This window comes from Pleuronectes platessa, chromosome 17, assembly GCF_947347685.1.
Source record: "Pleuronectes platessa chromosome 17, fPlePla1.1, whole genome shotgun sequence".
Lineage (NCBI taxonomy): Eukaryota > Metazoa > Chordata > Actinopteri > Pleuronectiformes > Pleuronectidae > Pleuronectes > Pleuronectes platessa.
This window is the reverse complement of record NC_070642.1, coordinates 4,649,840-4,675,132: the sequence shown is the minus strand read 5'-3', so window position 1 is coordinate 4,675,132 and position 25,293 is coordinate 4,649,840. Positions and strand designations below refer to the sequence as shown.

Genomic DNA, 25,293 nt, shown 5'->3' with positions numbered 1-25,293 from the left:
AGACGCCTAGAGCCGGCATGTGCTGCAAATACTTTATTTTAAAGTCAATCAAAGTTGGATAAATGATCTCTGAAAGACATGCAATAGTTTTTGCGACCCCACCCCTTAAAAATATAACAATAACACTGTCTTGTGTTTTGGCAGCTACAGTTGTTTGCCTATGATTTGTTTAAACATTGTATATTAAATAATATCAAATCAGCTCCTGTTGTTATAAACTGAATACGACTTAAATGTGCAACATGTAGGAGGTGGTAATGGTCATTCGCCAAGAGAATCAGCCATTGCTGTGTTAATAAGAATAACTGAACTTCAGTTTGCCATTTCTAAGCCATTGATCAATGCTTGTGCTACATTAGCATATGCAACAAAGAGTCATTAAACAAGACCTAATCTAAAGCTAAACATGAGCTTACATTAGCTCACAAATCACACCAGATTAGCTGCAGAGATAAAAACCAATGACTGTCCTAATTTAAGCAATGATGTATTTTAGAACGATAATTATGATGAATACCAACAGTAGCACAAGGAAAGAAGAGTCACATAGTCAGTGAATACAGTTACTCTGAAATGTGAATCTAAAGTTTACCGTTGTTGTTGGTTGTTTCATCCTAAGTAACGATGGAGCAATGTACTAAATCAAGTTATTTGTTATACAGCTAATAAACGAAAGATACATTTGTAAGAGAAAGAATGTGTATTTAAAGTTACATCAATAACTATATTGATAGCAAAACCAAAATAGTTATTAAAACAAGCCAGCTAGAGGCGGAACCTGTTTAAACTCATCTAAGATCGTAACAGTTCGAATATTGATTATTTTTGCAGCAGACACCCAAGGCCTCTGTGTTCTCATCACAATATAAGCTTGTAAGACGTCACTTGGTTGTGTAACTTGCTGAGCAACGCATGTTGTTAATGCACATTAGAAGTTTGGCATAGAAAATTTGTATTTATGTTTCTATATATTAGTAATTTTTTGAAAAATGTGATGAAATCTTTAAATACAAAATCTAATTTATAAACCAATTTCTGTACTTTTATTATTATTATTTATTATTGTTTATTGAATTAATTTTACAGTTAAAAAAAAAAGAAGAAACAAGTAGGCACCATTTCTATTGCAGAATTGGGTTAAAGCCATATGGAATACCCTCAGATTACTCAATGCTCTTGTTACCACATGACGTGCTGCACACATTGGTCTCAGTTATGCACTGCAGAACATAATTAACACCTACTTTGTGTCCAGTCTAAAGTTTGACACCCATTCGTATTGGATTTGGGGAAGAATCAATGTTAATATTTGGGCATATCCTGATGGTCGAACCATTAGAGGGCTGTTTCCCATAATGTGGTTTTAAATCAATTCAATGTTTATTCAATTTAGCAGCAGGGGGTCTGCTTGGTCCCTGTCTGCGGGTGAATGTTGGCACAGCAACTAGCCGATGAATATATGGTGTAAACAGAGGTCAAAGGGGGCAGGCGGGGCAGGATGTCCCACTTACACGTTCAGCTGCACCGCTTCAGTCTGCTTTCGACTCAGAGTTACTCTGCCCACACACACGTCCAGCTCAGTCACAGATATGCCAGGCTGGTACATCTGGCAAAAGTGCTGGGCCTGAAACAAACAGAAGCCAGGACATATGTATGAAAAGTTGATTATCATAGAACTTTTGACAGAAAACATTGATTACAGCAATTTTTGTCAATTAAAAAGGGGGCTGATATTTTTTTAAATGGAGCACACTAATACTAGTCAAAATAAAAACCTTTTCTTTGGAGATGTTGAGCTTGATTCCGATGATCTCAGCCAGTCGCAGTCGACTTTCAGGGTGAGACAACATGGCTGTGAAGCAGTCAAGAGCCTAAGAGGGAGAAATGCCATGAAAAGACATTGGTAAAAATAGATACACATTGAATCACAGTAGCTTTATTTTTCCTAACGGGAGTGGGTATTTCAGAACAATATGACTGAGCTTAACCAAATACAACTCATTACTGTTTTCAAAAAGTTGAGTGAGAAAGAGATGTATCCATTTATTTGTCCTCTTATAGGTAAATCCACTAACCTCTTGGAAGACATGATGTGCCGTGGCAGAGGAGGTGCCGTCAAAGTTGACACTGATCCGCTCGCACCATTTCAGTAAGTCCCTGTGGAATGAACATAACATTTTTCTAAATGTTTGATGACTACAAGAGAAAGTACGTAATATCTGGGTAATGAATGAGAAGCGGAGCGAGAGAGACGTCATTTAGAATCCCATAATTAACTCATCATTCAAGTTATTCAGGTATCACATTTTGTCTGTGATGGTTTGGAAGAGAAAAAAGACAATGAGTGCAGACTAATGAAACAAGGTTCTGCAAGCAGGGGTTATCCACAAGACTTCAACATCTGAGACATTCCAACAACTTCTTTCACACAGGCAGTAGCTCTCCAACATGATGAAAACACACTTGGGTTTTTTAAATAAATAGATCTGCATCATTAGTTATTTCATTAAAATGGTAATATTATTAAAGGCTACAGTACAGGCTTATATTGTAAAACAAAAATAAGTATTAATGTAAACCTCATGTAAATGTGTCTGTAACCTGAACCACGTGACCTCGACCAGCACACATGAGCATCACAATCCGGGCTATACAATCAATTGCACTGATCCAGGAAAGGCCTTTGGAGCGTGGAAACTACAGACACACTGAGTTATGGACAAATGCTCATCAACACACCATCTGTGGACCTCAATGTCGACAGGTGGAAAAAGCACCGGGTACGCTGAGTGGTCTCTCAGAGTGAGGAGGTGTTTATAAATCTGTTGCCTAATAAACATTCCCCGGTGTGACCTGGAGTATCGGCCGTTTCAGCCCATCGTCCAGAGGGCAGTCCAATCAATAATCTATTGAACGCAGCAGCAGCTAGTGGAAAGCTAATTAAAGTCGGTTGGTGGTTTTGACTGGGGTTGGGGGTGGGGGGGATCTGATTGATGGAAGACCAAGGGGGCTGAAGCTCTGCATGTTTGCCCTGATGATCACAGGCGGGATTCACAGCATTGAGATATATCCATTCATCATGTTTCTGCATGGTCGCTCAGGGTGGTATGAACATACATGTTCAGTTTATTACTTCACTCTGCAATGTGATTCAGTTTAGTTATACAACCGAAATAGTTTAATTTTTAATTCCAGGGGGGTTTTCACAGCTTTGTAAATACACATTTTCTAATAGTTTCTTGTCAATAATGACAGTGTTTTAAAAAGTTGGTGCCCAGGGACAATAAAGATAGCCTGGTTTTAGACCCCTAATCCCCCCCAACATCTTAGATATGCTCAGCAATTCAAACAGGTCTGATGTTAACTTCATATCCAGCTGCCAACCAATCAGATACTGTTCACAGGACAACCAGAGGGGCTGCAAGATGAGCTCTGCTTGTTTCTATGATTCTGAAGGGTTGACAACTTAAATCCTTCATCTAGTTAGAACAGAGATTTAAAAAGTGAATCATGAAAATGTGGCTTAAAACTGGCTAAAAAGTTAAATTGTGAGGCTTCTGGTGGACAAACACGATGATGATGCATGTGCAAAGAGGATATAAAATCAAAAATATATGCTTCATTTTTGATTGCAAAGATGTGTCTTGTAAATTCAGAGAAAGCAGTATTTTTTTAACCAAGTCAATGCAATATGCTTTCAAAGAAATTGCTTTACTGTGTCGAATCTATATTTTGAACTACCACACACACACTTAAAGAGAGTAGATAGAGTGGTGCTGGGCCTGACCTCATTGACAGGGCTCTTCCCTCCAGCGGTGGGCTTTTGTTCTCAGAGTTTTGCTGCTGGGAGTTGTCAGAGGTTTGGAGGCTGCTTGAGTCCGTGTCAGAGTGTCGCTCCCCAGTCAGTTGGCAGTAGATATCCAGGAGACGGTCTGCCACCACTGTCAGCCTGGGAAATCTGCTGATGACCACCTGCATGCAGAGACACGGGGTGAACTTAGAATAGATGAGGGAAATTCTGCGAGATAGAAATGTAATATCCAGCAGTAAAAGCAGCAACTTTTTTTGCGGTGATATTTTTCAGATGAATTGGGATAATGCTGAAAAATTTAATATGATTAAGGTGACAACTTAAAACAAGCTGACCATAAACAGTCTGGAATACGATACCAAAGCCAGAAACACTAACCTTCTTCAGCTCTTCACGTGTCATGTTGCCCATTTGCAGCTTGGTCCAGTACTTGTCCAGCAGCGCTGCGTGAGAGTTCTGAGGCTTGTGCCAGCTGCCTCCACTGTAGTACGTCCTGCAGTTCACAAGAATAACTTGGTTGTTAATTTTTTAGTTATGAATAATGTGTCTACTGTCATTTTTCACAACAGAGTCTCCCAAACATGCCCATATATTTCCCACGTGTGTGGCGATGCTGAACATCTCTCTCATGCTCTCCTTTTTTACTGATCACCAACTGTGACCTATGTCACGTTTTGTTTGCTCAATGGAGTTTGTGTTTTCGTCATTCAGAATCAGCTCTATTGGTCAAGTTTGTTTGTGCATACTTAAAGGAATCTGACTTCAAGAATCTCCGGGGTTCAGTGCATGTCTGAAAGCAGCCTGGATGCCAGACGAACTTAGCCCCGCCCACAACATTTGAGGTCGGGAAGTTCGGTCTGGAGTGGATTGGTCCGAAACTGTTCAGACCAATCCGATTGTCAGGGCTGGCTATATACGATGGACAGATGATCAACAGTAACGTATCCACCACGTCATCAAAGTGCGCTTGGGTTGAATTCGTTTTCAACAAACATGCCTGCTGCTGGAGAGCTGAGATGTGAAGATGCTGCCATTGAGTCTGTTTAAGAAGACATCGACAGCGCATTCATTTTGAAAGAGGAACAGAGAACGCGCCGCGCTAATCCCTATCGCCCCGGCGCTTGGCTGTTCACACCGGACGCTGAAGCGACGCTGAACCGCCGGGCAGCGCTAATAATATCACCGGTTGATCCAGTAGTATTCAAGCATATACTTACTTGTTGCTCCAACATTAAGCAACAGCGTCCGTTTCTTGGTGTTGTCTTTATACAACATGTTCCGAGGATCATACAACTCACTGTACTTCTCCACTTCAATGATTAATTTAATGTGATCCATGTTGAAGAACTTCTCCGCTGTTTGCTCCGTTAAATGTCGGGTGTCGAGGGTAAATTACGTATTCTCCACTCAAGCCTATCCGGAGAACACGTAGCCCCCCCCCCCCCCTCTCTCTCTTTTTATCTTTATCACTGCTTGTGTGGCTGTAGTGGATGGGCAGAGGGGGACATTTAATAATGTCATTGGTCAAATTAAAACTCCAGGACAACAGAAGGGGAATTCAAAGTATGGGATGCATATTTGATAAATTATATCATATCAAATATGTCATCAATATCGTTTAAAATAATTTTTCAGTGTGTTTTCTGTCGCGATACGCTCGCGTCAAGCGGAAAAAGTAGACTCGACGCCGAAACGATCGCTGCACGGCGTGAGGCAGCCTTGGTTCAGCGCGGCGCTTCAGCGTCCGGTGTGAACCCGGCGTTAGTAAATAACTCACAATGCGTTGCTTAACATACTTCACATACTACGTTGCTCTGATTGGTTGTAGGTTTATCCAATTGAGACAAGAGGCATTTTTTTCCCGGGTTCGGTTGAAACACGCCCCATAATCACAGCCCAATGGAGCGGTATCAGACTCACATTCTGACTAGAATTGTGAGTATGACAACGTCAGGTTACTATATAACATGACTTCATAGTGAAATCATAACGACATCGATCCGAGGATATGATCATGAATGATTTTTCAATCAATATAAGCTTTAGCACATGTATTTTTGAACTATCCATGAAGTTAATGACTTCTACATGACATCAATTAACATTTGACATAATATGAAAAGAAATATTTTTTCTGATCGTTATAACCTTTAGATGTCTATTATTTGCAGACATACATCTAAGAAATGTGTTTTTGTACTATATTATTGTTGACCATGTCCTTTGACAAATCAACTCCAACAGTGAATCCTATGGACAAACCATCCAAAGCAATGTTAGCAGCAGGATTTGTGAAAATCCATCCATGCTTGGTTGATTTATTTGGTAGATACACAATGAAAACAATAGTTTGCTTCAGATTATGCAGACGCAGAGGATAACAAAGTTTAATTAACATAAATAAATGACTTTTATGCAGAAGCACATATTAAAATAATTGCTTTTCTTTCATGTAGCCTGTTGATATTATACAACAAGGGTGCACAAGATAATTCTTAGAGATATTTGAGGAGAGGGCAGATGCAGCAAAGAGAAGATTACTGAGGCTTTTTGTGAACAGGTAGAACGTCTTCCTGTAGTAAAGGTCAGAGAACATGTCATCTCCTCACACTCTGCACAGGGTCAGACAGCAATGGCAATGTGTGCAGAGACACAACAAAACAGGGAAAATCATGTCATTGTGTCAGTCTCAGCTAATAAGCATCACATCACAACAGTGCATGTAAACACTCAGAGTTTAATACTAGGACAGCCGAGCTGCTTCTGCATACATACTGTAGATTTAGAAAGCAATGATATTCTTACCTTCTTGTTGCAAAGAACTGAAATCCAGGTGCAACCTCGATGCAATCCTCCCGTCCTGGAATCATCAGCTTTTTATTCTCCATTAAAGGCAGCAGCACAGATATCTGAAAAATTGACATTTCGATCCAGTTGTGGATTGAGGGAGTGTTTTAGTAAGGTCTGTACAAAAATTCTGTTAAATTTAATAAAAACCTTCTCAGAAAACCAAGTCTGAGGTATATAGAGTTAGCATTTGAAAATTAAAAATGACAGTGTAATTCTATGCAGTTCTCAACATCTTTTAACTCACCACATCCAGAGGTGCATGGTCTATGTCTTCCAAGAGGATCCATTGGCCTTTAGATACAGCTTGTGTCAGTGTTCCCGGCTGCCACACAAACTTGCCAGGAATATCGGTACAGCGGTACATCCCAAGCAGCATCTGTGACACAAACACAACACGTTTGCAAAGTTTCCGCCTTTCATCTTATCTCGATTAAACGTTCAGGGGCACTTCAACTATTTAGTCCTGCGCTTACATAGAGGTGAGTGACTCACATTGGAAGAATTAACGAATTGTGAAAATCAAAGTATCATAGGCTGAAATATCCTGACCTTTAGATCTAGTATAGAGAGCTGGATCACACTATTCCCACTATGCGACGCAATAGTATCCAGTTAGACCATGACTGCCTTCTAAAGGCCTTCCACTTTCAAACCTCTCATCTGTTAACTGTAGACATTAAAATGGTATGCTTCAAGGCCGAGCTAAGATGACACTGAGAACATCACGGTGACCTTTCAGGCTACACCCATACCATTTAATTTTCAAACTAAAACGACACCAGTGTTTAGCACCTAATCAGTTTCAATCCACATCCATACTTACACGCCTGATAACGTACTTTACATGACTGCTCATGTATTCTGGGTTTGCACTTGCCTGTGGCACCAAGAGAGCATGCGCATGCCAGTGTACATAGGAATTTCTGGAATAATAGCTCATCTTCTTCGCATGTAAACAGCTGGATCATCGTAAAATGCTGAATTTATCTTCACAATAGCTGTTAGTAAAGACAACAGGGTCAGTAACGCTTGTAATTGATTATCCATGTTGTGTTCAAAACTGGTAGCCCCGGCTAAGGACAGTTGTTTTCTTTCGGAAAAACGCGAAAACAACTAATCAGCAAAAACTAAGTCAAGACCAAAAAGACCCAATCCCCATGCAGTTGGGAGTGTCTACTTCATCGCTAAAGCTCTAAACTTTAGAAAAGTCTGGACGCCAGGCATATCCGTAGCAAAGTTGATAAATCTACAAAATAAACTAGTAATGTGGATGTAACCTCAAACTGTGGAAAACTCCACAGAATTCTGACCAGTAAATACATGAGATCATTTTAATGTGTAAAACTGGTGGATGTTGCTTTTAAGTTTGGACAGATTCCATTAATCCTCACCTTACTGTCAGTTTGATCCCCAAGTTGGACTTTGAGAATCTCTGTAGCTTTCGTATGTCCTGTGATTTCAGCCATAAACTCTACCAAGGCAGTTTTACTGCATCCAATAGGACCCTCGAGGAGCACAGGTTTCTGGGAAGCTACAGCCAATGCCAGTCTTCTCAGGTTACGGCAGGTCGAGTCCACCAGCACCAGATCCTTCTGGTTAACCTACGAACACAGGGCAACATTAGCATGTTTTCCTTCTCTTAAACAGCAGCAAACCTTCTATGTGAGAGGTACATACCTTTTCGGCCTGTCTAGGAACTATCCTGGGTAGTACGACACCACAGACTGCTACCACATTCTGGGAAAGGTCCTCGGATACCACCTGGCCCCTGGTAAACTTATTAGCCTTCTCCTGGCGCCACATTACAGAGCCCTGATTGGCTAACACCAGCGCCTTTTCTACCTCCTGCTGCTGAGTTTCTTCCAGCGCTCTGAAAAAGAAACGAAAAGTCCAGACATGCAGTTTAGAAAGCATCATTTTAGAGTAAGTTGTCTCATAACAGCTGAGTACATGCCAACAATACTTGATGGTGCTGAAAGATGAAAATGTTTAAATTCCACACAACTTTTTTCAACTCATTTTATTCAATCATTCAACAGAAGGACTATGTATGTAAAACTAATTTATGACTCAAATGAAATGTGTGAGATTCAAACTTAACATCTTCCATAATACTTATCCCTTTATTTAATAATGAATAACAACAAATGTACATACTTAATTTTCATGTGCAGGATCTCCTCATTAGCCAGGACCTTTCTCAGAAAGATGGTTTTCTGATTATCAGTCATGTGAGAGACCTGTGCTAAACAATGGGCAGTGTATCTGTTGGAGGAAATAATGGAGAAATATAGTGTTGAACTTGTTGGTGGAATAAACCTGAAGCTCAACATGTAACACAGAAGCAAGACAATATTGAAATTGTAGTAACAGCTAAACTTGACACACCAAGACAATTGCAATGCAATACTGGCAGCAAATCAGCCACAAAATATATGAAAATTTGGATTTCCGTTAAGTAATCAAACTCCAAACCAGATGATTTGTCCATGTCATGCCTCAGAGGATAAGGGGTGTAGCTAATGGATAGATTATCATGGCAATAAGGGAAATAATATCATGTCAATTATCAAGTGCTTCTTCCATCATTACTGTTTCTTACTATGTTGACACATTAACTATCTGTTTCACACTAAACATACTAGGTTTAAGTATTTTGTAATATTTTGTAGTATTTTAAGTGCAATTAATTTGCCAACAAGAGACAAACACACAATAACAGCAAAGATGATTTTTTTTAATATGTTTTAAACTTATCACATCCTTAATTATTTTGGCCATAATCATGGTGTGGAAATCAGAAATTGAAACTACAAAGACACCAAGAGTACTCTTGTCCAATAATGCTTTCACTGTAAGGCCCTACATACCCTCGGACCATGACGTCGCTGGTGAGCAGCTGGGAGACACAAGGACTCCAGTCCCAGAGCATTCGAAACTTGGCACAATCACTTTGAAGGAAACGTAGAGTGGCACCCATGAGGTCACGCATCTTCATCCTCCTGGGGCCATACTGGACAGCTGATGCCTCTTCGCTGGTGAAGAAGAGCCTTTGAAACACTGGAGGGGCACTGTTGAAGTACTTTGCAGCAAACCTTACAGAGAAGAGTAAAAATATTTGTTACAATGACAATGACGCATTCACTTCAGAATGCGGACAGGAGCATTTAGGAGCCGGGGGGGTCATACCAGTGACCTGGTTAGTAGTCGAACTGCTCTACCTCCTGTGTTGACCAAAACTGGTCGTACAACCTTAATTATTTAAGTTTATTGTGTGCTCAAGCAAAGGCCTGTACTGTGAAGCAACACTTGTTTTTAGCAACGTAGCTTCAGGTTTTTAATTATAACATGATTCAAATCTTACAGGAATTCCAATGGTAACTTATGCTGCAACTCTAGCCTGGTCCAAGCAGGTTGAGTTTGATATAAATAAATCAAAAAGCTAACTACTGACAAATAAGATCACTGGGAAAACAGAGTCATCATTCTTACAAGAACATGGCAGGGACAAAAGAGCTTATACAGTGACAAATAATAAAATGTAATATATATTTGTATAGATCAGAACTGTTTTGCCTTTCCAGACTTCCATTGTGTTTCTATGTATATCCCTAGCCTGGCCTTCATGACTAGAACGTATATCTAGTATATATCTTCTATTCTATTACATTGTTATGTACTCAGATTGTTTACATTTTCACTTGCTGATTTAACCATTTTTACCTGCAGTATCAGCATTTACCACCACACCCTGTGACCCTCGAAGGAAAAGTTGTGTAGATAATGGATGGACAGATATTAACCAGACATCCAACCAGAGGGTCGGCAGCTCGATCCCCAGTTCTCCCAATTTGCATGCCAAAGTGTCCGTGGGCAAAATGTTGAACCCCCGATTGGCCCCTCATAGATGTTGAAAGCACTAATTGGAAGTCACTTCGGATTAAAACGTCAGCTACATGCCAATTAATGTAATGTTCTGATGATGTTGCTTGTAATAAGGGGCTGTGTCGTTTCCATAGTCAGATAGGAAAACCCAGAGTTAAATGAGACAGTTGATAACCAGCCCTCTGGTGAAGATTATCCCTGACGCCCAAAGTTAGGCTCAGTGAAGCCAGATCGTAAAAAGATATCCTGGCTATGGTGATCTGGTCACATACATAGTTCTGTATATCTTGTTTACTGGAGGGTGAAAGGAAAAGGTGGTAGAGGTTCCACTTACGCCTGTGCATCAGGACTGACGCTGAGGAGTTTGCTGAGGGCCACGCACAGGCGCTCGTGGAGGTCATGGTTGATCCGGCCGCTGCCTCTGACCCTCTCTGCATTCCGCTCCAGCAGGTCCAGGATCAGCGGCCGCAGGTGTCGTGCAATCAGCAAGGTGTAGTCCTTCTCCAGCAGCAGCTGAGCCAAGCATTCCAGAATACACTGTCTGTCGTGCTGACTCCATATCTGAGGGGAGAGCATGTAACAGGAGCAAGATCCCCCATGAACCAATATTTCGTCACAGATATCTACAGTTTTAACCACACAACACGGATTTGAAACAATATGAGTACAGTGACTACTGACATGTGAAGTGAAGGCTACCACATGCCACGTTTTTTTAAGTCTGGGTGTGAAAACAAACTGTAAACACATAATTTGGACTCCACACAAACCAGGAGGCAACACGTCTTACCTGCTTTGACAGATACTGGCTGAGTTCGTTGTGACTTTTGTCAACATGTCTGGATATGGTGCCCAGTGATGACAGGCTCAATTCTAGATTCTCCATCCTATCATTTGTCGCATGTGGAGCTGCGGTCTACAGCGGAAACAGGCGCGCGCGTCCAATAAGCAGGTTTGTTGTAAGTACAGCAAAATGTGAGGTTCATCACGCGCGTGTGCATCTGAGGTTGTATCACAACACACGCACACAAGCACGTTCCCGTTACTGGTGCTAAAATCCTGTCCACATGTGACTGGGACACAAATGCTTCCGGGTCGGCTTGGCTGCTCAACCTCCCCTCCCCTCTCACCCCGGACGTCGCGCAGTAATGACGTAGGCGGAGAGCAGCGCCGGCACAGCTCGACTCTCTCTGCGAGAAAAAAACAACTTTCGCCGGGTTTAAACCTCCTCATCCGCCCTTCAATGCTCCTGATTGTGTCGGGGGGTCGTTTAAGAGTGTGAGGCGGCATAATCCCGCTATTAGCGATCTCATTCAGGGGTTGACTTTTAGGTTTCTTTTCAACTTTTGTGGAATCGAGCAGCTGCTAGAATACACCCGAGCAGTGACAGACCGCGGGAAAATGTCGTTACTTCCTGTGGACTAAAAAGTCTTGGCGCGACATTACGGTTGTCAACAACGGGAGGACACACAAACAAGTAGGTCAACCAATTCATACTTAGCTTGTTGTTAGGCTACCATGTTTTTATACAGACGTGTATTGCGTGTGTGGAGGATTCACAGTTTCTTCAACTTACACAATGAGCTACACAACACTCCTCCAGTAACAGTCACCTTCAGTCATAGGTGAAACAGTAAATAAGCAGCACACAGCGACTTGTTGTTTAGTATCTGTAAAATACTATATAATGCTAATCAGCTAAATTACAACATCCTCAAAATAATGTAATTAATGCAGTTCTCAATATAACATTCCTCTTAAATCCTAGTGGCTGGACAAAGTGCTGTGTTTCTACGTCCAGGGTAGTTTTATAGCAGTGAAACGCTCGTTACACTGGGTTGTCCTCCATTTTTAAGTTTTAACACCTGATTTAAGTGCTAATTTCCGGAGAGCTCCGGTGGTCTCGTGAGGTTGAAGAGTTCGTGACAGGGCTGTCGCAGCCATAGTGATGTTAATGTTAGCCCGAGCCTCAACTGAGGGTGTTAAACATCGCATTAAGCCTCTGGGTTCAAAGTGAGGCAATGATCATTCAGACACTAAAGTGTAGCAGCTCTCTGTGGATGTTTCTCTGTCCAGGCCTGCTGTTGGAACGCATTGTTCAACGATGCCTTCTTTGTTCTGACAGTAGTGAACAATAGGGCTGTAGATGCTAACAACACCGTTAGCTCCTCTTTGCCCACTACAGATAATAGGATGTATAGTGTAGAGGTGTAGCCTAAAGGTCCAGTGTGTAAGGTTAAGTGGATTGGGAACTATTGGCCGAAATTATAAAATAATCCCAGTGATGTGCTCACTAGTTTGAAATCATCTAAATTGTACAAATTCTTTGTCTGCGCTTTATATTTAAATACGTTATAATTACACCATGAGGCCAGCACGTGTTTTACAGTTACCCAAATAGGACAAACTAAACACCCTTTGAGTTTTTTTGACAACTGAAGGCTACAACAGGTGCTCTTCCATGTTTGGAAGGGGAGGGGGAGGTGAGGGGTATTCAGCTGCAACATGAAACGTCAACACTAGATGTCACTAAATTCTACAAACAGAACCTTTAATAAAGCAGCTGACAAATCAAATTACGTTGTTACATTAATGTAGGATTCACATAAAGACATAGTTCTCAGTACGCCACTTATCAGTGTGGTGAGCTGGAAATACGACTCAAACAAGACTGAACAGATTACTCCAGTGACAATGAATGCTGTTACATTACATATAGTTGGATGACTCATCAGGGATAAATTAGCAGCACCCAAATGCTAGAAACACGTAATCCTACATTTCCCATAATGCAACCAGTAGCATCTTTGCATTACATCATATGACTACATCTATCAAACTGCGGTTTGCTCTGCAGACATTAGTAGCAATGGTTTGAAACTTCGCTTAATGAAGTGGTAGGAATGAACAAGGACTTGATTTGTAGGTGTTTATTAATATATTATAATTTTTCAACAGTTGCAACAAGATTTCCAGTGGCAACATCTCAAGTTTGCTTCCTTATGTTGGTTCCGAATGATATTTGTAGATTGGGAATAGTGATTGATTTTTCCTTTTGCATTGTTACCAGGTATTCTTAAAGAAACTGAGCCACGGAGACATTTGGCACAATGGAGAACGTCAACAATTACGATGTTTCTGGTCGTAAGTACATATCTATTATTTTATTATATCTATTTTTCCATTAGGCTTGTAATATAGTTGTTGTACAATATAGTATATCGTCTCGATGCAAAGTGGTTTCATTCCAGTTCTCAGGCACAAAATGTAGTTGGTGAACCTAACCAATGAAATGCATTTATATATAAAACATGTATTATTCCCATAGTGTCGGTGCCTGTTGCGAATGTTAATGAAGATTCTGTGGATATCTACGATGACCTGGATGTTGGTTTTCACAGCAATGCAGGTAAGAGTCCTTCACGAATTGCTGTAGTTTGACTTTGGTCTTACAATACAATATTAAGACAGATAGACGAACCCGACTAGCATGAATTCTATTGACCTTCATTGAGGCCGAATGAAGATTTCTTGTCTTATTTTTGTTTATTACAGATAATTCAACTCCAAATGCATCTCAACTGAAGGATTCTATGGATCTATATGAAGAACTTGTCACAGAAGAGCAGCAGAGTAAAGAGACATCGCACACAGATGTGAGTTACCATGTTCCCCAGGATTCCTTTCTCTCTTTTTACTTAATAATTTGCATTTTATACTGAATGAAAGGCTGAAGATAAATATGTTCTTGCAGTTGTTGTTTTTGATTTCTGCTTGGCTCTGTAGTGCATAGCAGTGATCAATGTGATGTAAATAGGTGAACTTGGATTTCTGCCAGGTTTAAGCCGGTACCCCTGTAGCAAATAGTTTAGCAGAGGCGGTGAAAGGGGTTGGAAAAAACAAATACTTTACTGAAGTAATCTTGCTGTCTTAAAATGCAGTGGCTGCCATCAGTAGCTGACCAAACCTCTAACACACTCTTCTTTTTGTGTGTTTGCAGCTGAAGTCCAGATTCCAAGCAGCTCAAACCCAAATCAAAGAGCTACGCAGGAGACTGGAGCAGGTGGAAATGCAGGTTTGTTATATTTTCTGTATTTTGTTTTCTGACGAAAAGGTGTGCATTATTTTTTCCCCGCGATATTATCAAGCTTCATACAGAAGATTTTCTAACTCTAAAATGTGTCTAATGATGAGTGTAAAATATTTCATAACCCTTAAAAGAGCAGATTTCATTAGTGTTGATAATCTATAAAAGTGTTGTATCTACATTGAAATTTATATTGTTGAATTACGGAATATATTACAATTGTGATATAAACACTAAGCTTCTGTCTCTCCCTCATTTTCTCTTTAAACAGAACACGGGGTTGAACACTGAGAACTTCCGTCTCAAAAAGAACATTTGTGCACTTTTACAAACAGCGAGACAGGAGGTGACGCGTAAAGACACAGAGATTCAGAGGTTGAATCAACGGTAAGTTTAAAAGCATATGTGTGTGAGCTAGTGACTCATAACCGTAGGGTCTGTTTTGCAATAACGTGTTTGGCTGTTAGTTGATGTCATTGTAAAAGTCACCCGATTGTGAGTTAATCTGACAAATCCATGTTGGAATGACATTTAGGCCAAGAAGCGTCCTTACCACTGTGTTCTGTTGCGCTCTCTACTGATTTGATATCTGTTCAAACATAAATCAGTTGTTAAAACTTTGTTTCCTTCAGGTCAGAGAAAGGTCATCATCACTATCTGTCTCACAGCAGTAGGCCCCCTCCTCCTCGCCCACTGTCCACTCCTCTGCCTCCATCCGGTCCTCCACCACCTCCTCCACGTCTGCCGACTTCACCTCCCAGAGAGAACCAGCCTGCAAGGATTCCTCCTCACTCTGCAGGGACAGAAAGTTCAGCCAATCAGCCCATTGGCTCCTGCATTGAGACACAAGCATCGAAAGCATCTTCCCGCAGTCATTCTAAAAGTTCTTCAAGAGGAGGTGACATACACGACAAACATCCTGGGCACTCTGTCAGCAAGTCCTGCATCAGTTCATCAGGCCAGCACAGTGATTCAGACAAACGCAAGTCTAAACCGAGAGAGGAAAAATATCAAAGTCATAAACTATCTGAATCAACAGACAGACGACCTAAAAGTGATTCACATCCCAACAAGGACTGTCATGCCTCGGAGAAAAACAGGTCTCATAAAGCAGACAAAGAGACAGGACGGAAGCACGACTCCAGGTCATGTAAAAACAGGAGCATCTTAAATGTTGAGGGACACCACAGATCCGACCGGAGTAAAAGCCCCCAAGCAGAGATTATACGCCATGCATCCCCCTATGATGACACCAAAGGGAGATGTCAGGAAAGGAGACAAGACAAAACCAAAGTGGCCCTGTCGGACTGTGAACAAAATGCAGCTCGCAGTTCAAAAGAGTTCTACAGCCGAGATCATAGAAAAATAAAGAGTGATGATGGACGTAACCGTTCAAATTCCAAGGAGCGAACAAAATCCTCTTTGAATCAACACACCGAGCGCCACACTGATTCCCCCAAGGAGAGGGAGGGAGAGCGACCCCTGAAGGATCATCGAAAGAAGGAAGAAAGACGACATGAAGACGATGCGAGCAGAAAGCATAAAAAGAACAAGCTTTCAGAGATGAGCAGAAAGAAACAGAGATTAAACCAATCAGACAAAGGTAAAGATGTCACTAAGGAAAGTCAGGAAAATACACACAATGCCTCAGAAAGACCATCTAAAGAACCATGTATCCCAGATAACAGCTCTGTGGAGGAAAATAGTCCAAACAGGAAATTGTGTTTCATGGAAACATTGAATCTAACCCTTTCACCGATTAAGAAGCCAGTGTTGCCAATCGATGCCGGCCAGGACGTCCCCACAACGAAGGACAAGGTGGCTGAAAACAAAGCAAATGATGAGAATTTACAATTTAATGTTGAAGACATGTGTGTCATAGACGAAGCAGAGTGCAGTGAATTAATCTCTGGACCGGAAGATGTGGCCGAGCAGTCATCAGATATCCCCAAAGAATCAAGCTCTGAAAAGACGCACAAGAGGTGTGATGATGCAGAAGATGTCCTGGAAAAGAACAAGTGTCTCAGTGAAGCTGCAGCTGGCAAACTGCTTGAAGAAATTACAGTCCAAACTACCTCAGCATTCAGCCAACCGCTAAATACTGCAGAGAGTCAGCAGAGTGTGCATCGTACACCAAAATCACTAGAGAGTAGTTCTCTGAAGACAGCAGAGAGCAACATGTCAAACAGTCTGACCTCAGACAGACGGGTGGATAAATCTAAACCAGTGGAGGTGACAGACAATATCAGTGACCCAAGAGGAAGTGTCTCCAAACAACACGCAAGCAATTCCCCACTAAAAGTAAACCCTGGAAAGACGACTGAGGAAACTGTGTCGGAGCCTGATGTTCTTGAGTCAAGGACAGTAGAGAAAATCGTCCCTGTGGATTCAGTTGAAGAAGCTCCTATGGCTTCACCCTCAAAGGAACCCATTGTAGCTGAAGATGTTCCTGACAGTCCCAGGCGTCAAAAGATTCCTGCCACTGCTTTGACACTGGTCTGTCAGCAAGGACTCCATCCTTCTGCTTCAGTCACGTCCATTCACAAGAAAGATCCCATTCATATGGAAAATGGTCCTAAAGACACAGATGCTGTATCCAGTACAATAAGCCTGGACTCAGTTCCACAGGAAGGGCTGAGTTTACCCGAGGCTATTTTAGTTCTCACCCAGACAAACGAAGAGGCTGACAACAGCAATGCCATCGTCCCTGAGCCGAGCTCCTCCACCGGCTGTATCGCAGTGTACAAAGTCAGCAGCACGACAGAGGAGACGGTCCAGCCAGGAAACTCCAGTGGCCTCGCTTCCACACCAAGAAAGAGCTTCGGCCCTGGAAAGAGTCGAGAGAATAATCTCAAGCCTTCCAGTTCAGTGCCACTGCTTCATGACGAGGACTCCATGATGCGCACACTCAGCAATCTGAAGAGAATCCCTGATGCCATAAGCCCTCTGAGGAGCCCGATCCGGATAACCAAGAGGAGTCACATCAATGTTCATGGCAAGCCTGGTCATGTCAAGAGCCTCCAAAAAGGTAATGTCACCCTGATAATGAGGCCAAAGTTGAATTTTACATTCATGCAGGAGATTCGAGTGACTGTTAAGGGCTTTCAGGCCTGTTGTTATGTGATCACAACTATACGGTGTGTTCATTATTATGTCTTTAGCAGACAAATCATTTTTCCGTGCTGGTATTTTAATGTTGGTCCTCCTTTGGCAATTGTTGTTCAGTCATACTCTTGATGTCGGATTCAAATTTATTAACATAAGATGCCAAAATAGAACCATAACAAAGTCATAATTCAATGAGAAGTCATAATATTATGTAAGGAATAAGGAATAAGCAGCTAAGAGAGGTCTGATGCTCGCCACAGTTTTCAATCATATTGATTAAAATAATAAATTTGTAGAATTAATAAATGATATTATGACTTAATTCTAGAAATATCAGATTTCTTCCCTTTAAGTAGCCCCATTACTTTGTTGTAAAGTGATATAGTCATGCCACACTGTAGAGTACTCGGATGCCTTTTATCTTCTTGAATTGTTGCCGTGTTTTCTTCGGGGTCACTTTTTTCTCTAAAGGGTGGGAGGAATGTTTTCACCATGAAACCAGATTGAACAAAACCTGAAATCTGAAAGCTTGTTGTTCAAAGAGAACAAGACATTTATGATGTGATCATATGAGAACAATGTTTAATACTTAGGGACATAAAACTATGGAAGGGACCATTCTGCTGTTTCAGCAAATAAGTCACGAGATGAATAATAATAGAAACCACAGCCATTATGGTTCATGACATGACTTTAATCAGTGCAAATGCAAATATATCATCATATTAATTAATTCGATTGCTCACAGAAAGAAACAAGACACTTTCTGATATTTATGAGTCCTGTTTCTAACCATTTTGAAACCTGGTGTCTGTCTGTACTAGGGTGGTCGCTCATACAGACAGGCATCCAGTTTGAAAGAGTGAAAGCTAAACTGTAATATGTTTTAATATAATTTAACCCAACCCACATAACCTAATCATGAATACATCAGCGTTGTTATGCTTCTTTTGATACATTTGGTCCTACTATTTACTTTACAGTATATTGTCAAGGTCTAACATCTTCCCAGTCATTATTTCTCAGACAGGAAAAACAGTAGATCATAGGGAGATTAGCGGCGACCCCCTGCTGGGTGTGAGGCATAGCTGTTAATTATATATATTTAATATTTATGCTGATGAAGGGGTCGGTGAAGTGTTTGAGTCCATAAAACACTTTAGGACTCTCAGGGGTAAACATTGCTGCAGCCAAATTGACCTCTTCTTCAGAAGTTATAAAACAACAGAACAAACATAGCACGCCTCCACAATGCTCATGTGGCGTCCACAAGCCCCCGACATTCATATCCTTCTTTCTGTGAACTATTCCTTCAGCTAGAAATCGTGAATGAGGTTCATTGTTAAATGAAAGCGAGAAAGACCTGCTCCAAACAGAAATGCAGCATCTCCCCTCAGGTCATTATGTGATCAGGCTATATCGGTACTCTTGACGATCACTATCGATTTTTTTTTTTTTACTGCTAGATGATACCTAATTACACCAGAGACTGTGCAATGTGTTTTTTTTATGCAGCCGACATCAATATGCCAATGATAGAAACCAATTTTATTTTACCTCTCTAATGTATGAGTTATGATCCGAATAGACAGAAATGTAGAATTAAAAAAAAAGATTGAGACCTTTTAATGCTATGATACATTCACTATACTTATGGCCTGCTAATTCGTAACTACCATAAATGTTGATTACAGTTTGTTTTCTCTCATCTTCCTGTGCAGATTTCTCCATTACACCCGTTGATGTCAACTCAAAGAAGCTGGATGTAAACAAAGAGAACAAATATCCTGGTTCTCCTGCAGAGCAGGACATCCACAATGTGGTGGACAAGGTGTCTGAGATGCCTTCAAGTCTCTCTGACACTGAACTGGAGGAGGGGGAGATTTTAAGTGAGAGCGATGAGGCGGCTGCTGGTTCCCCAGTTCCTGCAAACAAGAAGGCGAAGATGGTACGACCTGTCAGGAATAAACCAAGTCCCAAGTCTGTGCTGAAGAGGATAACTGAGGAAATGTGTGTTGGCTCAAAAGAAACCGGTGAAGAAGCAGGTACTTCAACACGAAGTCCAAAGAGTCGTTTTAAAACGGTTTGCCCTGCAGCATCCAAAGCTTCCTTTTCCAACATGGAGGAAATAATGGAGACATTCAGGTTGGTTCGCAGTGAGATCCGAAAAAAGTACATGAAGCTTCATAAAACCTTTCCCAGGAAGAGCTTCAATGGCATAATGGACAATTATCAGGAATCTTTTTTAGAGTTTGTGGATGGTGCTCATTTTGGTGAGATATGCAGTCAGGCAGTCGAGCTGAAATCCAAGCTGAAGAATCTGATTGTGCCCGTGTTTAGCAAACTGGCAAATAATGGCATCGTGAAACGGATCTTTGAACAGCAAGCAGTCGACCTGAAGCAGAAGCTGTGGGACTTTGTTGATGCCCAAGTTGACTGCTTGTTCATGGACATTCATGCGACGCTGCGCTGTCTTTGCAAACCAGCAAGAACTGCGGCTGAGAAGAAGAAGCCCGCTGGGAAGGAGGTAGTATCCACACAGCCGTCTTTAAAGAAGCCTCTCTTTCAACAGAAGGAAGCACAGTCCCCTCCAACCAGCATGATCCAGATCAAGCCTTGTACTGTAGTGCCTTACAAAACAGGGCTTGGAAGCAGAGGCAAAGACATAAGAATCACGCACGAGGAAAAGGACTGCAGTATTGTCCCACATCTGACAAATACACAATCTGTAACTGACTTCCCTCCTCGTAAAACTATTCCTCCAACTCCAGAGAAAAATAGCATGGCATCTTTGGTTGTTTCTCAAAGTGGCTCTCTGCTCGACAAAACCGACTTTGAACTGCTCACGGAACAGCAGGCCTCCAGTTTAACGTTCAACCTGGTGAGAGACTCTCAAATGGGAGAAATCTTCAAATGTCTTCTCCAAGGATCTGACTTACTCGAAAACAGCAACATCACAGGAGACAGCACAGCATGGTCCCTCTGTACCCCTAGGAAGGACGGAGAGAGGTTCATCAGCATCACCACTCCCAATAAATTTGACTCTCCGTCTAGACTGCTTACCCCATCCAAATATAACACCCCCTCCAAACTCATCGCTACCTGGTCCAGCATTTCACCTCGCAGGATGTCTTCTCCCCGGTTGAAAGAGCAGATCCCCCTGAATCCAGCTTTATTTGACGAGAGCTGCTTGTTAGAGCTGCCAACGGAGAGTAGAACAACGCTGCAGTCCAGCTTGTCTTCTCAAAGGTCCTATTCCATACTAACTGAGGATCTGGCTGTCTCGCTCACCATTCCGTCACCCCTCAAGTCTGACAGCACTCTCAGCTTCCTACAGCCATCAAGCATGCGCACCATGTCCACTCCAGAAAGCGTCATCAGCGCGCACATAAGCGAGGACGCTCTGCTGGACGGCGAGGACGCCACAGAGCAGGACATTCACCTCGCCCTCGACACCGACAACTCCAGCTGTTGCTCCGGCAGCAGTGTGGCCTCATCAGCACACGCCTCATCTTTCTTGTTCAAGCCTGACATGCCCATGCAAGCGTTAGTGATGGAGAGGTCCAATGATCACTTCATCCTGAAGATCCGCCAGGCAGCCGCGATGCGGGCTGACGTCACGCTCACTGCCGATGAAAGCTTAAGTCAGACACTGACAGAAGAAGATCACCAGCATAGAGAAGGCGACATGGCAGGTGAAGGAAGTCAAACAACGTTTTTTTGGGACAAGTTGCAGAAGGGAAGTCCTGCGTCACATGTGGTGCTATCTGAGAACAGTCTGTCTAACTTTGTTGAAAGCTCTGGGATCTGCCAGGCTGCCACAGCCTCAGAGAGCTGTGTCACTCGAGATGAGAGCCAGACACAAAGAAAAGATCCCTCCCACAAAAAGGAAGAGGCGTCAACTTACCAGAGTAACGCACGTTTTAGTTTTTCTGAGGAGTCACATCCACTGCCAGAGAAAAATGAACACATGACTCTTCCTTCAGACAACAGTTTACACAGTGGGGCTCAAAGCTCTGTGCAGATTGGCCAGGCAGCCCCTAGAAAAGGTGTCACTACAAAGAGTCAAACGCACTTAAGAGTAGAAGAAAGGCAAACTCAAAGAAGTCCGTCAAAAGCTCTTTCGAGTGACTCCGAAAAAATTATCAGTCCCTCTAAAAGTAAGATGTCTGATCAACCACATCAACCTACTGGTAGTTTTCAAACGAGCACAGTGTCACCATCACACGTTTCTGACTCAGAGAGAAATGCGATGGAGGCATCAGAGTCTAACAGCACACCAGAGGAGGATGGTGACAGAGGCAGAAAACGGAAGAAGAACCAAGATCAATTAAAAGCAAAGCGGCCCAGGAGGAAGGAGATGGAGATTACAGAGAAGATGGTGCCTAAAGATGATAATGAGTCCATATCCTCCCCACTGAGTTTGTCCCCCAACAGCCTCTCAGCAAAGAATGTTGTGAGGAAGAAAGGCGAGGTGGTGATAGCATGGACGAGGTCAGTAGAGGATTCTGAATGAACTTTAATACATCTTAAACAAGTCCCCACGTTTCTTCTAATAGCTTTTGGTTTTGTGCATAACATTGTTATGAATTGGATTTGTGATTGAATTGGATTTGTTTTTACTTTAAGGTATTAATAATCTGATTATTTCAGTCATTACAAGATTATAAGGTCACACCTGTGCTTTTTCTTCTTCTTACTCCTTCGTGCAAATCTATATTTGAATCCCTGACACACTCCTTTCTCAGATCTCAAAGCCATTTATAGCCTTTTTTTCTTAACAAATTCCACCTCAGAACCAAAAGAGACAAAGTTTTGGCATTTAAATTATTAGTTGGGACAAAATAATGGTTGTTCAGCCTCTGGTGCTAAACTTGCATCTGTGAGTCATGAAGAAGTCATTTAGCATTATTGTCTATTGACTTATAGTTAAATTAAAGGAGTAGTTCAAAGTTTGGACAAATTCACTGATTTGCTTTCCTTCTAAGACTATGTTCTCGTCCTTCTAAGACTTTCTGTTGCTGTCAACCTTTTTCAAAATTGGGTAACTTTCTACATTTTTGGAGAGGTATAGTGTGTACATGTAAACAATAAGCACTGATCAAATAAGAAAAAACAAATAAATTAATAAAACAACCACAAAAGAAAACAACAAGTTAGGGGGGGACTTGAGAGAGAATGGGATAGAGGTCTATGAGGCCTGCTAAATTAAGGCGTTCTCCTACTTTTGTGTTAATTTTGGATGTGGTAAGCTTTCCATCTATTTATTGTAGGTCTCATTGTTTTGCTTCTTCTTGCAGAGATGAAGATCGAGCGATTCTGATTGAGCTGAAGACAAAAGGGGCTTCTCGTGAAACTTTCTCTTCTCTGTCAGAAAGACTCAGCAAGCCATCAGGACAGGTGAGTTATTATGTTCCTTTAGCTTTTTAGGTTATTTGGATGCATCATACATAAAGATTGCAGGCTGCGAGGAAGGCACATCCAGTGACCCTGTGTACTGTTTTCCTTTTCTCAGATCGCCCACAGGTTTAATCAGCTCATGAAGCTTTTTAAGAGGCATGAGAAGATGGACCCCTGACGCCTCACACTGCTGTGCTCATACAATCCATACACATCCTGTAGCACCAGCGCATGTATGTAGGCTGCTGTTCACAGGACACAGTGCAGGAGGATGTGAACGCAGGTCTAGCGGAGTCATTACATGGTCTGCGGTCACATGGAGAACCACATTGTCTACAATGACCGTGAGGATTTGATGGCAATCATACTCCAACCATCGGTTCAACAGAAAATTGGAAATTCATCCGTGAAAGGTTTAAATCCAGTCACTGTGTGTGGACCTGTTTTGCTCTGGATACTGAATTGTACCTTTTGAAGAAGGTCAATGTTTGATAGTTTGATCAAACATCTTGTCAGCTCAACTGACAAGATGGATTCATATGAAGGACAAAATTATCAACATCAGTGTTGTTCTTGATGTTCTTTTGTTTTTTATTATTGCACACTACAATAACTTCATCAGTATTGGTTTCTGGATATTTGCTGGTCCTCAGACTGATGTGACTCTGTCCTCAGCACAGCATCTGTTCATCTTTTCTACCTCGGTCTTTGCAGATGTTATATTTTGCTAAACTCCTCAAGCCAGTTTTACGTCTAGTTCCAAACTTACATGTTTCTCAAAACAGCAAGAAATGTCTTTTCATAATTGATGACTCACTTGACCTATGGGACTGAATTCTGTGTGTGATATTTTGGATGTGTTTTTTTATTTTATTTGAAGTATTTGAGGGGAGGGGGTGGGCCGTGTGTGGTGGTGCTGCTTAACATCTTATTAAAGTGATTATAGCTCAATGATGTAAGTTTATCTCTGTTAATACAAAGTACAACTTGTATCTGTGTGACTGCTTGCTATATCGATTGACTGATCCCATTTCCTATGAACAGCATGGAATGCAATATTGTGAATATTGTACATAATTCTTTACTGAAATTAAAGTTGTATTTATTTATGCTGTTCTTGTTTTATTTATTGTTTTTTTTAAAGGGAGGAAATAAAAGATGTAAAAGTTTCACTAGAAGCAGACGACACTGTTATTTACTGTGTATAAATTGCATTCACTCTGACACAAATAATCAAGTGGGCAACAAAGTACGGCAATGAGGCCAGTGCCTAGGAGTGCCCTTTATAACCAGCAGACCAGACGGTGACATTAAATGGACGACTGAAGCGAACAGTATTTATTGTGCTACTTATTTATATGTTTTTATCTCATATTTCAGTGTCCGACTAAATACACTGCTCAGTGTTGTTCATGTGCCATGCTGTGTAAATTATTGATTAGTCAGTAAAATCAAAAGTCCTTATGAATACAAGTCAGATCCAATCATTTTGACTTAGTTTTGAAGTTTGAAATCTAGCATATGGATACTGGATCACTTTTCATTTGTAGGAAAAGTATACAGTAAGTCTCAATAACACAATGAAGAATATTCCTGGTTTCAACATCCCACCGTATCCAAACAACAGGAATATTGTCACAAAAATATACTTACAGCACCAAAATAAAACCACTCATTGCCATAAAACACAATTTTCTTATGTGTATAATATTGAACACTTTTACTGCTAACAATGGTGTTTTATGTGCATTTCTTATCTGAAAAGTAACCTGTATCACAGCTATAATAAAAGGTAGAGTAAAATGTACAATACAATAAAGTTACAAGAGAATAAAACAGACAATTTAAATGTATTTAGTATTTCAAGGGAAGGTTGAGACTGTATAGAGGAGAGACCGGAGAAAGAGGAGAGGAAAACGTCCTTTTAAGGGAAAGAAACCATGATCAGAACCAGGTTCTAACAATAGCTGTAGTAATTCTATTATGATATTACTGATAATAAAAATGATAATGAAATGGTTTTGAGCAGGACCATAGTTGGTTTGCGACCAGACTCAAGAGAGGGGAAAGAAATGACAATGGGAGGAAAACAGTCTGAATATGATATCTGATTCTTTTTAAAGGTGTTTTTTAAGGTTTCTTGTATTTTAGA

General features: G+C 41.3%; 2 protein-coding genes across 2 annotated transcripts in view; one reads left to right on the top strand and one right to left on the bottom strand.

The window, feature by feature from the left end:
* mdn1 (midasin AAA ATPase 1) overlaps positions 1-11,645 on the bottom strand; it is a 55,900-nt gene extending 44,255 nt beyond the window's left edge. Inside the window, exons 1-13 of the mRNA XM_053445034.1 lie at positions 11,337-11,645; positions 10,881-11,107; positions 9,532-9,756; positions 8,819-8,926; positions 8,339-8,531; positions 8,053-8,262; positions 6,906-7,037; positions 6,617-6,720; positions 4,190-4,304; positions 3,788-3,972; positions 2,076-2,157; positions 1,776-1,871; positions 1,512-1,624 (exon numbers count right to left, since the gene is read on the bottom strand). Of these exons, the coding sequence (XP_053301009.1) occupies positions 1,512-1,624; positions 1,776-1,871; positions 2,076-2,157; positions 3,788-3,972; positions 4,190-4,304; positions 6,617-6,720; positions 6,906-7,037; positions 8,053-8,262; positions 8,339-8,531; positions 8,819-8,926; positions 9,532-9,756; positions 10,881-11,107; positions 11,337-11,432 (1,886 nt within the window). The 5' untranslated portion in view covers positions 11,433-11,645. The remainder of the gene's footprint in view (positions 1-1,511; positions 1,625-1,775; positions 1,872-2,075; positions 2,158-3,787; positions 3,973-4,189; positions 4,305-6,616; positions 6,721-6,905; positions 7,038-8,052; positions 8,263-8,338; positions 8,532-8,818; positions 8,927-9,531; positions 9,757-10,880; positions 11,108-11,336) is intronic.
* Positions 11,646-11,695: 50 nt separating this feature from the next.
* On the top strand, positions 11,696-24,322 carry casp8ap2 (caspase 8 associated protein 2). Its single transcript, XM_053445035.1, has 10 exons — positions 11,696-12,023; positions 13,617-13,690; positions 13,875-13,955; positions 14,102-14,202; positions 14,547-14,621; positions 14,905-15,020; positions 15,266-17,661; positions 19,463-22,235; positions 23,042-23,141; positions 23,257-24,322. The coding sequence occupies exons 2-10, from the start codon at positions 13,657-13,659 to the stop codon at positions 23,317-23,319; spliced, it is 5,739 nt and encodes a 1,912-aa protein (XP_053301010.1). The 5' UTR covers positions 11,696-12,023; positions 13,617-13,656; the 3' UTR covers positions 23,320-24,322.
* The last annotated feature ends 971 nt before the right edge of the window (positions 24,323-25,293 follow it).

What these genes read in the sequence shown, in the direction of transcription:
- casp8ap2 (XM_053445035.1), top strand. Translation starts at nt 13,657, where the DNA reads ATGGAGAACGTCAACAATTACGATGTTTCTGGTC. An exon ending in AAGAGACATCGCACACAGAT is followed by an intron (nt 14,203 to 14,546) that starts GTGAGTTACCAT and finishes GTGTGTTTGCAG; the next exon opens with CTGAAGTCCAGATTCCAAGC. An exon ending in ATTCAGAGGTTGAATCAACG is followed by an intron (nt 15,021 to 15,265) that starts GTAAGTTTAAAA and finishes TGTTTCCTTCAG; the next exon opens with GTCAGAGAAAGGTCATCATC.